The sequence below is a fragment of the Neolamprologus brichardi genome, chromosome 6 (genome assembly GCF_056152115.1).
Source record: "Neolamprologus brichardi isolate AB-2024 chromosome 6, ASM5615211v1, whole genome shotgun sequence".
NCBI classification, from domain to species: domain Eukaryota; kingdom Metazoa; phylum Chordata; class Actinopteri; order Cichliformes; family Cichlidae; genus Neolamprologus; species Neolamprologus brichardi.
Window position 1 is genome coordinate 2,980,754 of NC_142109.1, and position 12,591 is coordinate 2,993,344.

Below are 12,591 nucleotides of genomic sequence, written 5' to 3' on the forward strand. Positions count from 1 at the left end.
TTCTCACCACTCGACTCTCTGAGGATGTCTTCGAGCCGTTGGGTCATCCCTCGCTCGTCCGTGTCCTCCTCCTCGCTGCTCTCCACTCGCCGTCTGATCACTTCCTTAATCCGCAGCAGAGCTCCCAACAGGTTTTCTGTGCAGCAAAAAGAGGAAAAAACAGCAACGCGAGTCAGGAAAGCGTTTCCAGGGGTGGAATTCTGTTTCTGAAAGTCGAGGGAGAATAACTGATATCATTCAGGGCTGTGGAGTTTTTCCACAGAATCCAAAGGCGTGCATTTTTAGTCGCCTACATGAGACCAATTACGGTGTTTAGTGCAGGGCTGTCAAACATACAGCTCACTGACCTTCTGTTTGCAAGGGATGGCTAATCGGGAGTAAATTGGCTCGAAGAGAGAGCAGCTGAAACAGCTTGTTTTAGAGATAGGGTGAATTGAAGGGGCTACAGAAAGGCTGCGAGATAAATGAGAAGTATTTTGAACTGCCAATCATGCAAAGCTGCTCTCGCAGAACTCCCCTCAGCGGTACGAAGCAGATGTTTGTTTTCAGAAAGCAGAAGAGAAAGCAGAGAGAAAAGGAAAGGGAAAGTAAACATCAAGCTGAAACTAAAGGAGTGAAAGTGGTGCCCGAAAGGTCAGATGAGTGAGTTTGTGACTCAACCCTCGATCTTCAACTCCTAACTGTCCAAGTGGAGCTGCTCAGTGGCCAACAGATACTGACTAGTAATATGAAGCATCTGGAGTCAAGAAACACGCTTTTTGTTAAAGGAATCCTTCTCGGGTCTGTGAGATAATAGCAGATGGGTTGCTACAACATGTGGCACAGAGAAGCAGCTGGTTGGGCCCACGGGAAAGCAGAAAATGTAGGGTTGAAATTGGCTTGGAAAATGTACGTTTAATAAAAAGTATTTTCTTATTATTAATATTATACTTGGAGAGGTTTGCGGATGGTAAGCAGCGAGCCCAGCCGGTGGGTGGGCTTGTGATTAATAGAAGAGGTAATAGTTTTTAATTTAAAAATAAATGGATTGTTTTACATCTATAATTAGCAAAAGTGGTTTAAGAGTAAATTATTATATTAGCATTATAATGGTATATTTATGTAAGCCCCGCTTTTTTCCAGTGTTTGAAAATTTTCCCCAAACATCTGTGTTTTTGTTTGCTTATGAAACAGAAACTGTTTAGTTTAGCTCAGATAGTAGTGCTGTGAGTCATCGGCACCTCCTATGCTAGTGGCTCCTCCCGTGTCAGGTCATGTGACCCAGTGGTGCCATGACACCCCTTCTGTCTGTGTACATTATTCTCGCCTTGATGTGATTTCTCTTTTGTCCAGGGCTCATATCAGCAGGGAGTGCGTGTGTGGGCGAAGGACCACAGTGGGTCTGACCAGCTGCTCCCCAAGTCTCTGTAACACACACACTCGCACACACACACACACACACACACAAAGCAAGTCTGGAGGCTTCACACAGCACTGGCATGGTACCAAAGTGCTCTTTGTTTGAAGTTTCCTGTTGAATCTGCGGCTAAATATGTAAAAGTGTGTTTTGTATAGATGCAAACAGCAGCGATATAAAGCGAGTGAATGGAAGAGAAAAACAAATGACACAGGAAAAACGGAAGGAAGGAAATCTGTGAGGTCAAGTTCTGTATTTGGGCCAGTCAGAAGGCAAAAAAACACAAAAGCAGAAGCCACAACTAAAATCAAATGCTGGGCCAAAATCAGGAAAGACTGAAACGTTCAGAGAAAATCAAGGAGAAATGGACAAAGAAAGTTGATGCTAGTAAGGTTGGAATTCACAGAGATCGATAGAAAACCAGACGAGGAGCACGAAGAGGAGGAGGAGGAGGAGGAGGAGGTGGGCAGAACTGGGCTGATAGATTTGGCAGAGTCGAGGTGTTGATTATCAGGAGCGAGGTGAAGTCGCACTTCCAAGGGTTTCCCTGCTCCTCGTGGTCTTGTTACTATCAGTTCTCTGCATTAACCTGTTTTCTTAAACAGAGCATCTTCAGTGTTATTTGAAAAGATGGTTTCTCACTAATTTAGCTTGATTTAAATTTCCTTAGTGAGGAAAATGTCCACTTTGGCACTCTGCAGCCTCTGATGTGGTTTTACTCTCATTAACTGACGCTGGGTATAATAATTAACTCATTCAATCATCTATCAATTTAAACTGTCAGGCTCTTCCGTCTCATATATAGTGTTACACCAGTCTGTCCCACAGAGCCAGTTCTCCCACTTCCTTCCTCTACTAAAGTCAACTCACCCGAAGTGAAAAAAGACTCACAATGTTTAGAAGTTTTGTACATACAAAACTGCTTCACGTTAACGGCTCAACAATTCAAAGATCTGATCAACCAATCACCTGGCAGGAATTCAGAGCATTTAAGCATGTCGACATAATCAAGACGAGCTGCTAAACTGCAAACCGAGCATGGGATGGAAAGTTGATTTATGTGGCTTTGAACTAAACATAGCTGTGGTGCGAGACAAACTTGCACATCTACTTAGATTTTCACACACAACTGATAGAGGAGGCCAAGATTATCTTCTATTTGATAGAACAGGTTAAGGAAGAGAACTAGTGCAAGCTGATGAGGAAGCAACACTAACTCAAACAGTAGAAGATGATTTCTGAACACACACGTTGAAGCAGTTAGGACTAGGTGTGGGACCACACACTGTATATAAAAGATGGACACACCCATGTGACACCACTCACTGGTTTTGTGGAAACCTCCAGGATAGAGTTTTGGTTTTTCAGAGCTAGAGGTGACCATATTTGAACAAGAGGGTGTTGCTAGATTGTTAGCCAATGCTTGCACGATTTGTTAGCAAGGTGCTAGCAAAAAATAAACTGTAAGCTATAAACTGTGGGCTGTAGAGCTTCCAATGATAGTCTGTGAGGAATGAGCACTGGTTAGATTTTTCTGCTTGGGTTACTCAGAGTCAACTGCAAGACAATTTTATGAATGTAGCAGTTTAATTAATTAGCAGCTGATTTGCATTTTCTTGCTCTCCTCCATTTAACTTCACTTTACTCTAATTTATTTGAACACCGTCACTACTGGGAGAAGCCAAAAAGTTGATGGGAACTGACTAAATGTTTAGAGTATAATGCTGATATTTGGTGCTGCTGTATAGGTAACTGTATCACAAGAAAAAGCAGATATCATTATCGTTAGCCACCCACAGCAAGAAGGGTCACCCATTTGAAAAAGAGAGAAATATAAAAATAAACATAAAATAAAAATCTAGATGCAATCATCTATAAGAAGAGCATATATAGAGTTTAATGACTATTTTGACTTTATGTTCAGGGAACAGTCAGAAGTGCATCCGAAACCCCCTGCTAAAGAATACCCAGTGATTTCCTGAGTACTGACCATATTCCTGATTGAGCCCCCACAGCTTGATCTTGTTGGCTTCGTGCTGGGCCTTCTTTTTCAGCCGGCAGGCCCTGAAAACAGAGGAAAATAAAACACTGTCATTCTTTAGACTTTGTGCGAGCATTCCCATTCTCCACATGACCTCGTTACTGAGTCAGCTGGCTCACGCTGACCGTATTTCCAAACCATGAGGAAGATTGAAAACCTCTTTAACCCCTCTGAAGGACCATTTGACACCACAAAAGGGCAAATCCAGTTCTGGTTTGAGAGTGTTGGAGAAAAGAGAGCTGAGAATAAAACAATCAGCGCATGTTAAATATTAATGCCTCTCATGGGGACTATTTTCTGCAATGTGGAGAGAATTTTTCTTTTCCTGCAGCTATGAGTGAGCTAAATGAAACTTAGGGAAAGAAAATACTTGCAGGTCAGTAGCGCTGGATAGAATATTTCCTCAGTGTTTCTCCACATGTTGACTTGAGCCTTGCCAGGTTTTTCTTTTTTGTACCACAGTCCCTGCTGGTTTGAGGAGGATGTGGACGACAGTACAACAATTTAAATGTTCCTAATCACTGCGGGGATGGGACTTAACCAAGTACTGAGCAGGTTCCAATATGCACCACAGGTTTTTACATTTGCAAATGTGATTATAGAGATATAGAGTTTCTGTTCTTAATGCAAATCCAAAAATAGTCCTTGAGAGATCTTGCTGTTTATTGTGATGGATTACATACAGCTGCAAATTGATTTAAGTAATGTACTGAATGAAAATCAGTCGCTGCCTGAAGGTAGGAAAAGTGTTCACCAAGTTGAAAGCTTCTGGTTCATGCATGTGTTTGGAAAAAGGCTGCAAATGGTTGTGTTTAAGAAACCTGGAAGTGTATGCCAACCTGTGGCTAGCCACAATGGGGTGTTGTGGACAATGCAGCAGGCAGGAAATCTACAATCTGATGATATCTGATGACGGTTGGCAATTCTCTGCACTTAATTAATGCATCCTGTGAAACATGATTATTAACCTTCTTAACATGAGTACTGAGCAGCATTTGTAATGTCAAAGATTGCCATAGTTGCAAAGATTGCAAGATTTACTTTACTTCTGTGGGTAAATCTACAGATTGTGTCAAATCCAAAGTAGTTCTTGGACTTCAGCCTGAAATTCTGCTGCTATTATTTCTGGTGTCACCAAGTCCTATATTCCTGAACACAGCCGAACTTGAGCTAATTCATATAAACTTGATGGCCAAAGGTTCAAACTTCACATTAGCTTGCAAGCTAGGTGAAACAAATCATTATAAAAGGAAATGCATAGCAAAGGTTGTCCTGTCCCTGCTTCCAACGATCCAATTATATACTGAAGTCTAAAAAGGAGTATTTCCTTCCCACCTTCCCCAAGTACAAATAAAACTGCATTCAACTCAATTAAATTCACTCACATTCAATCGTGTAGTGGCAAGCAAATACAGTTACAGTATAATAATAAGATGGTAGCAGAAAAGATGACGGTAAGTTCTAGTATGATTTTATTTTTAGCTTTCTCTATCTACAACATGACTTAGCTTAATGTTTGCTCAGTGCTCTGGTGGAATGAGCCAGAGCTTTTCTTTTGCTCGTGTTCATACAACACCTACCACTCACCTTTTTTTTGGTGTGAATATTTGTGTATTTTTCTAGACTGTAAAATCTATTTATATCTTATTTTTTGGCAAAGATGGCAACAATGTTAAAGTTTTCATTTATTTTGCTGTTATTTAATCCAATTTAACCGGTGATCCTATAGATGCACTTCATATGCCCGAAACACCACTGAAATAGATATTACACTTTTTTTTTACATGTATTTAGATAAGAGCTTCAAACAAGCAGCCAGATTTACTATTCAGAATAGTGGAGAGGCTTCTGGAGGGACTATGTTAAAATACAAATAAAATAGTTTAAAAAGAAAGAAAGAAAAAAAAAAGCAGTGATATAGGTATATTTCTATGAAGAAGTTAGCAATAAAGCTTCTTTGTGTTGGTTCATTACTTGAAAGAGCTCACTTCAGCGGATGTATGGATTTGTGTCTCCTCTGGTTTCTAACTGGTCAAAATCACGACATCATGAAACCACTGAAGAAGCTAAACAATACTTTCCCAAATGATGGTGTATTCCTGCTGAGTCTAGTTAGTAAGTTAGCATCCGGGACAATTTTCATTGCTAAGCGTGTTGGCTGGAATGTTGTGCCAAACTGGGCGAGGGCTAAGAACCAGCCCAGTGTTTTTCCTTTGCGCCGCCTGAATGCCCCGGGCAGGTTATTTCAGACATGAGCAGGGAAAAGAAGGGGAAGGAAGGTCTGAAGGCGGTCAGGCTAATCCAACTACTAACCCCAACCTGGACTCACGCAGCCACAGCTATGACAGAGCAAAAGAAGTGAAGCTTCACATGAGATTCCTGCATCCTCTGACGTTAAATTTCCGTCACTCCCCTCCCCTTCAGTCTCTTTTTCAGCTTTATTTCTGTAAGTCCTTGCCAAACTTTCTATTAGATGACATGTTTGCGTTGTGTTTAATGTATGTTTTGAATTACAGGATATTCCCAGGCTCCTGCAAAACTGCCTGCAATAATGTCCTGAATTCTGAAATCTCCCCCTCCCTCCCTCCCTGCAAAGATGAACTTTATATGACCCATCTTTCCCTCTACTCCTCGTCTGCCTCTTCAATCCTGCCTGATTTCCTTGTATTCAGCTTTTCATCCTGCTCCCCTCCATCTCCCTGCCTCTCTTGTTTTTTCCTCTGCTTCCCTCCGTCCTTCCTTCACTTATTCTGTCAAGATAACATCCAAGGTAAGTTTGTTACAAAGAAACAGGCAATGCAAAAATACACTGAAGACCAAGCTTTTCAACCTTCAGTGTTGTGTGTTTGTGTGTTATTCTGAGGGACATATTGAAAGTAAATTAAAGCCTGTTTGAAATTTTACAAAAGCATAGTATGGTAGTTTCTTTTAAGGCTTGCTGATCTGCAGAGTTCTACGACATGACGGCATCATCAAAGGAAAAATTCAAATCAGTAAAAACGCGACCCATTTCCCAACATCCTTTTATTTTCCATCACATGAATGCAACTGATGGTCTAAAATCCACACAGATATCACGTCTCCATGTGTTCTTCACCGTCCATGTCCTCCACCACCCGCATTTAGAAGGTCAACTATTAAATGCTGCACATATTTGAAAACCAATCTTGACAGGGCTAAAGACTGCAGATACTAGACCACAGAGCCCCCCGGGCTTCTCTTTTCTGCCAGCAAATTACAAAAGCTGAAACCCTCTTAAAATTCCCACTCAGGCCTCATAAATCAATACAGAGCATTTCCAGTGTTCCCACTTGGTGCAGAGGATGTAGGAGGGCAGTAAAGAGCACGCTGTACCTGGAGGCCAGCTTGTTCTTCTCCTTGCGTGAACGGGCTCGGGCCACAGCGGGCAGGTCGTTGACCGGACCCATGCCATCGATCGCTGCGTTGAGCTTCTGCAGCTGCTCCCCGATGTTGTGGAGCTTCTGAGGGTTCGGCGTCAGGTCGCTGGCATCTGTTTTCCGGGCTTTGCGTCGCCCCTTTTTGCCTGAATTAACAACAACAAAATGAACTCCATACGTGTCCGGTCAGGTAAAAACAGTGCAGCTCTACCAAACCTGGCCTTAAAATGTCAGGATGCCAAATCTCCCAGTGGTACAAGGCAAGGCATCTATTTGTTTTAATATCTGCTTTCATTTGGAGGTATTATGGTTTGCAGCTCCATATTTTTAGTACTGGACTCTTCTAGAGCAGCTTTGCATGATTAAAGTTTGAAATAAACATTAGGCACCCAAGGCACTTTGCTAAATTGCTATTTAAACCGACTTTCTACTAATTGCTAGCCCCTTAAAATAGAAGATTTGCAATTGGTGTGGGTGGATCATCTGAGCTCTCTACAAGAGCTATTGTTTCCCCCCTGAAATGACTATATTAGAGATATATGACATGATACAGAACTATAGAGATGTCGCATAGAGATTACTGTACAATGAATCCCATGATTTAAAATAAGCATCCACCCCAATAGTTTGATAGATTTACGGAGTATTTACACAACACGTACACTGTTATCAGTGCTGACTCTTGTTTGAGTGGTTCGACTGGACTAAGTTTAAAGGACTGCCATTCTGGTTTGTCCAGCATAACACGGGCTGCAGCACTGCAGCAAAGCTTTTGTTGAGCCTGACGTGAGATTCGCGTACGATGGGAATGTTGAAAAATCCACATTTTGACATGCAAGTTGTATGTAGGGCACACGCCTGAGGGTGCAGGTCTGATCTGTGTCACGGGAGAAAAAGGAAATGGGACGATCCCAACTGCAGCGTGCACGTCGGGTTAATGACTCCTGCTGCCAAACCTTCAATCCAGCCCTTTGATTAGGGTTTAACTTATCAATCTGACAATTATCTTTTTTAATAATTAGGTCATCGGCACTCCAAAAATGTCTTCCCCAGAGAAACAACCACGTAAACCAGTTTCACTTAATAATCTAGTAACTTTTCTGACTTTTTTATTTATTTATTTTTTGTATGAAACAATCAGCATTAAATAGCATTCACTAGCATCACGCAGTAATGCTGTATTCTCACCCTCTCGGCGGTACAGCGTGCTGGGAAGAGTGCTGGAGCTCCAGGACAGAGACCAGTGGACGTCACCGCCAAGTTTCTTCTTCGTGGCTGACTCCCGAGCACGTCTGTACTCCCAGAAACAGCGGCGCTTCGACGGTCGCTCGCCCAGCTGCCTGGCTGGCTCTGCTTCCACCTCTAGAAGGACAAATATGCAAAGATTTAGGCACTCATGTGGGAAAAACCTCGCAGTTCTTCAAGCAACTTGCTTGCCTGTTAAAACAACAAACAAACCAAGTGACAGAGAATAGAACAAAATATTTGATAAAAAGAATCAGTGAGTAAGGAAAGCAGCCAAGAAGAAAGTGTTTCATAAAACTTATATCTCCAGAAAGATCGGAAGCCATCTTGTCGGTTTCTTGAATTCCCCCTGGTGCCGCATCCAAACAGACATGTGAGTGGGTGGAAATTATTTCCTATATTCCTTTTTGTCCTGACAAGGCTTCCCTGTCAGCTCTGTATAAAATGCAAGTTTCTCTTTCGCTCTGTTTCTTTTTATCTTGTGCCACCTTATCTTCTGGCTAGATACCATTGCACTAAATTACATGTAAGTACAAATACAAGTGGCACAACTGCTGAACCATCAAAAAGAGTTTATTTAAACACTGACAGGGTCATGATAACAGCTTATGATATTTTCTAGAATAGTGAGTATCATTACTTTGAAGCACAGCAGAAATTCTCCGGAGTAATCGTTTTGGTTCCTGCATTTTCATAAATGTTTGTAATTTTTATCACTTAGAATTTTAACAGTACAAGGATAGAAGGAAGGAAACCGATTACTGTTCAGCTGCTCATTAATGTAAATATCTAATTAGCCCGACATCGTCAAGACAAGTTCAAACCGATGAAGAAAAGTGTCTTTGCGTGTCATGGTCGTGGGTGCCAGGTGGACTGGTCTGAGTATTTCACAATCATCTCTAAAGTTTACAGAGAATGGTTAGACAAACAGAAATGATCCAGTTAGCAACAGGTCACTGGACCAAAATGCTTTGTTGATCCCAGAGGTCAGAGGAGAATGATGCGACTGCTTTGAGCTGATAGGAAGATGAGAGTAAGTTAAATAATCACTTGTTACAACCGAGATATCCAGAAGAGCATCTCTGAAAACACAACAGGCCAAACCTGGAAGCGGACAGACTACGGCAGCAGAAGATCACACGTGTCACTATCTCTACTTTTAAGATTAGGCTTAAAACTTTCCTTTTTGCTAAAGCATATAGTTAGGGCTGGACCAGGTGACCCTGAATCCTCCCTTAGTTATGCTGCAATAGATGTAGGCTGCCAGGGGATTCCCATGATGCATTGAGTTTTTCCTTTCCAGTCACCTTTCTCACTCACTATGTGTTAATAGACCTCTCTGCATTGAATCATATCTGTTATTAACCTCTGTCTCTCTTTCACAGCATGTCTTTATCCTGTCTTCCTTCTCTCACCCCAACCGGTCACAGCAGATGGCCCCGCCCCTCCCTGAGCCTGGTTCTGCCGGAGGTTTCTTCCTGTTCAAAGGGAGTTTTTCCTTCCCACTGTCGCCAAAGTGCTTGCTCATAGGGGGTCATATGATTGTTGGGTTTTTCTCTGTATCTATGAAGCACCTTGAGGCGACTTTTGTTGTGATTTGGCGCTATATAAATAAAATTGAATTGAATTGAATTGAATTGTGTCAACAACAGAAAACTGAAAAATTGTTGCCTGGTCTGATGAGATTCATTCAGATTCGTAGGGTCAGAACTTGGCATAAACAACATGAAAGCATGGACCCATGTTGCTTCGTGTCAGCGGTTCGGGTCGGTGGTGCTGTGAGCACCAACCGATCATCCTTAAACACCACGGCCCACCCGAGTATTGCTCCTGACAACTTTTAATGGCTGCTTCCAGTAGGATGAGGTGCAACGTCGCTCAAATCATCTCAAACTGGTTTCTTGAATGTGACAATGAGTTCACTGTACTCAAATGGCCTCCAGATGCCAGTCAATCCAGTAGAGCACCTTTGGGACATGGTGAAACGGGAGATTCACATCACGTGCTGCCCTTAAATCTGAAGCAACTGTGTGACAGTGTGTCATGTCAATAGGGAGCAAAATCTCTGAGGAATGTAGAATCTGTGCCAGGCAGAAGGCAGGGAAAGGGAAAGCGGTTAGGGTTATGTGCATCTAATAAATTGGCAAGTGAGTGTATGAGCTTTAGTTCATCTCCAACGTGATAATCAGGCTCTTTGTCGGGGAAAGGTGCACTTTCACACCGCTCTGGTGAGCTACAACTAGGGAAAATATTTAAGAACAGCAAAGTTCTCACTCGTTCCTGCAGCTCTCTCTGCGCAGCAGCTGTATCCCCACAGAGCCTGTGCACCGAGAGCTAAGTGCCAGACTGTTGCTTCTACCGTTCTCTCTCAGCGATGCATCAACATTTAACCTGTGCGTTGTGTCAGATGATGTCCGAATAATGACATTAGACAACCCTTTCATTGCGGTTCTTTGTTCAAGGTAATTACAGGTTGCGTGTGTTTTTTCCCCACAGCAGCAGTAATAATCATGCTTCAGTTCACCTCGCTGTTGAAAACACAGTTACTTTGTCATAAGATTTAGCGGTTAGCAGTTAGATAAAATAATCTGCTGGAGCTCGAGCTCAGAGTGAGGCATACTTACTCAACACCATTCAGCACAACCCAGGCAGAGCGTGCGCTTTGTGTGAGAGCAATTGTGTTGCTTCTGACTCTCTGAGTGATCACAGAACAGCTGCAGTGTTTAACTCATGAATATGAAACTGCATTGATAAAATACCCTCTACTCAATTCAATCGTTCAGGATGCCAGAAATGTAAAGCGTCATAGAAACCTATAGCTACAACACCGGCTCCACAAGCCATAATTCACATTAGAAAATATTTTTATGGCTCTTCAGAATGGCTGGAAGAATCTGATAAAAATAGCAATGAGAAAATTAAATCTTCATTATTTTTTAAGCATACAAATAACATTTATCGAATGTAATCTGGTTAAGATGTTGCAACAGAATCGCTTGATGAGATAATCCAAATCCAGCATCGATGCTCCAGGCCACACTGTTCCGGAGGAAAGTGAATCTTGGAGGTGGACAACGCTGACAGCCACATGTGCAATATTTATTAGAAGAGAAATACCCAGCAAGTGAAATGACGAATGCAACCCAATCACAACTGACAGCTATTCGTGTTTATGTTTGGTCGCTATGAGATCATGCTGTGAGCCCCAAACCAAAAAACACATGCTGTATGTCCTCATGACAAAGCCACCAGCACGTATGCCGTTTCACACAAAGACGTCACAGAAGATTAGTCTCAGGCATGCAGACCCACGAATAATGGCGTCATAAATAATACAGCGTGCAAAGCTCCACCAGCAGGAGGAGAGAAGAAGCTCTTCTTCGAACCCGCTGCACAGACGTCCAAAACAGAAAGACGCTGTCACAGTGAACACAGTCGTTTCTGCTGTGATTAAATCAGACTTGAACTTGATAACTGTGAAGTCCTGCCCTTGCTTTTATTCATGAGTGGACAGTCCACACACACACACAGACACAGACAGCTTATGTAACATCATGGTGTCTGGTCCTGTCTGCAGATAACATTGTCTGCGCTCCCCCTTCAACTCGATCTTTTGCTCCATGGTTTTCTGTTTCTCAGCCTTTTGTCTGGTTTCCTAAACTCACTCAACCATCATCAATTTTAGCGAGTACACATCACATTTTTACAATCCGTCATTCATACCGTTGCCATCGCTGTGGGCTAATGGTAATAAAAGCTCAACAGGACCAACACACACAAACACACACCACAGGAACAAAGGACCAACAATTGTGTCTTGCGACAGCTGAAACATGAGCTGGACCTCGCTCTTTGAGAGCGAGCCACCGACCTCTCTATTACCTTGCAACGAGAAGCCTAAGATTTGTTTATCTAACGCAAAGCCGATCAGAGGCAGAAAAGGCCTGGGAAAAGATGCTAATCTGATTGGAAGTCAGTTTACATAGGTGTTAGCAACATACATGCTTATGTTTCATGGCTTGTAGTTTGGGAATAACAACTCTTCTCACATTAAAGGGTTCTGATGATGCTCTGTGCTCTCAGCAAACAGTGACTTCATCTGTTTATTACTGAGGGATTAGGCCACTACAATGTACCTAATTGTTACACTACAACATTTTACTTACACTGCCAAGAAGCCTCCAGTTTAGTCCTGTTAGTTTGAATGTTAGTTATCACAAAACAAAGTCTTTCAACTCTAAACCTCTGCTTCCTTTGCTTCCCTGTAATGTCAATGTAACCTGATCGTTTACCTGTTAACACAAAAACCTTTAGCAAGTTATCTGTAAATTTCTCCAGAGCAGCAACACGTCATAGACAAGTGTTCAGAAGCCAAAGACAAAGAAATGTGAATCAGAGCACACTTTCTATCAGCCTTTATGTAGCAAGCCATGACTCAGGCAACAACTGACTGCTTGTTGTGGCCAATCCAAGAATTCTGAGTGACATTTTTTGTACTGTTTTTGCACATA

The 12,591-nt window shown here is 42.2% G+C and overlaps 1 protein-coding gene across 2 annotated transcripts in view; it reads right to left on the bottom strand.

The window, feature by feature from the left end:
• LOC102799559 (uncharacterized) overlaps positions 1-12,591 on the bottom strand; it is a 36,586-nt gene that overhangs the window by 7,406 nt on the left and 16,589 nt on the right. For both annotated transcript variants that reach the window (XM_006806148.2, XM_035914470.2), the window contains 4 exons: positions 8,024-8,197; positions 6,792-6,981; positions 3,387-3,460; positions 8-136 (listed from right to left, as the gene is read on the bottom strand). In XM_006806148.2, the coding sequence (XP_006806211.1) occupies positions 8-136; positions 3,387-3,460; positions 6,792-6,981; positions 8,024-8,197 (567 nt within the window). The remainder of the gene's footprint in view (positions 1-7; positions 137-3,386; positions 3,461-6,791; positions 6,982-8,023; positions 8,198-12,591) is intronic.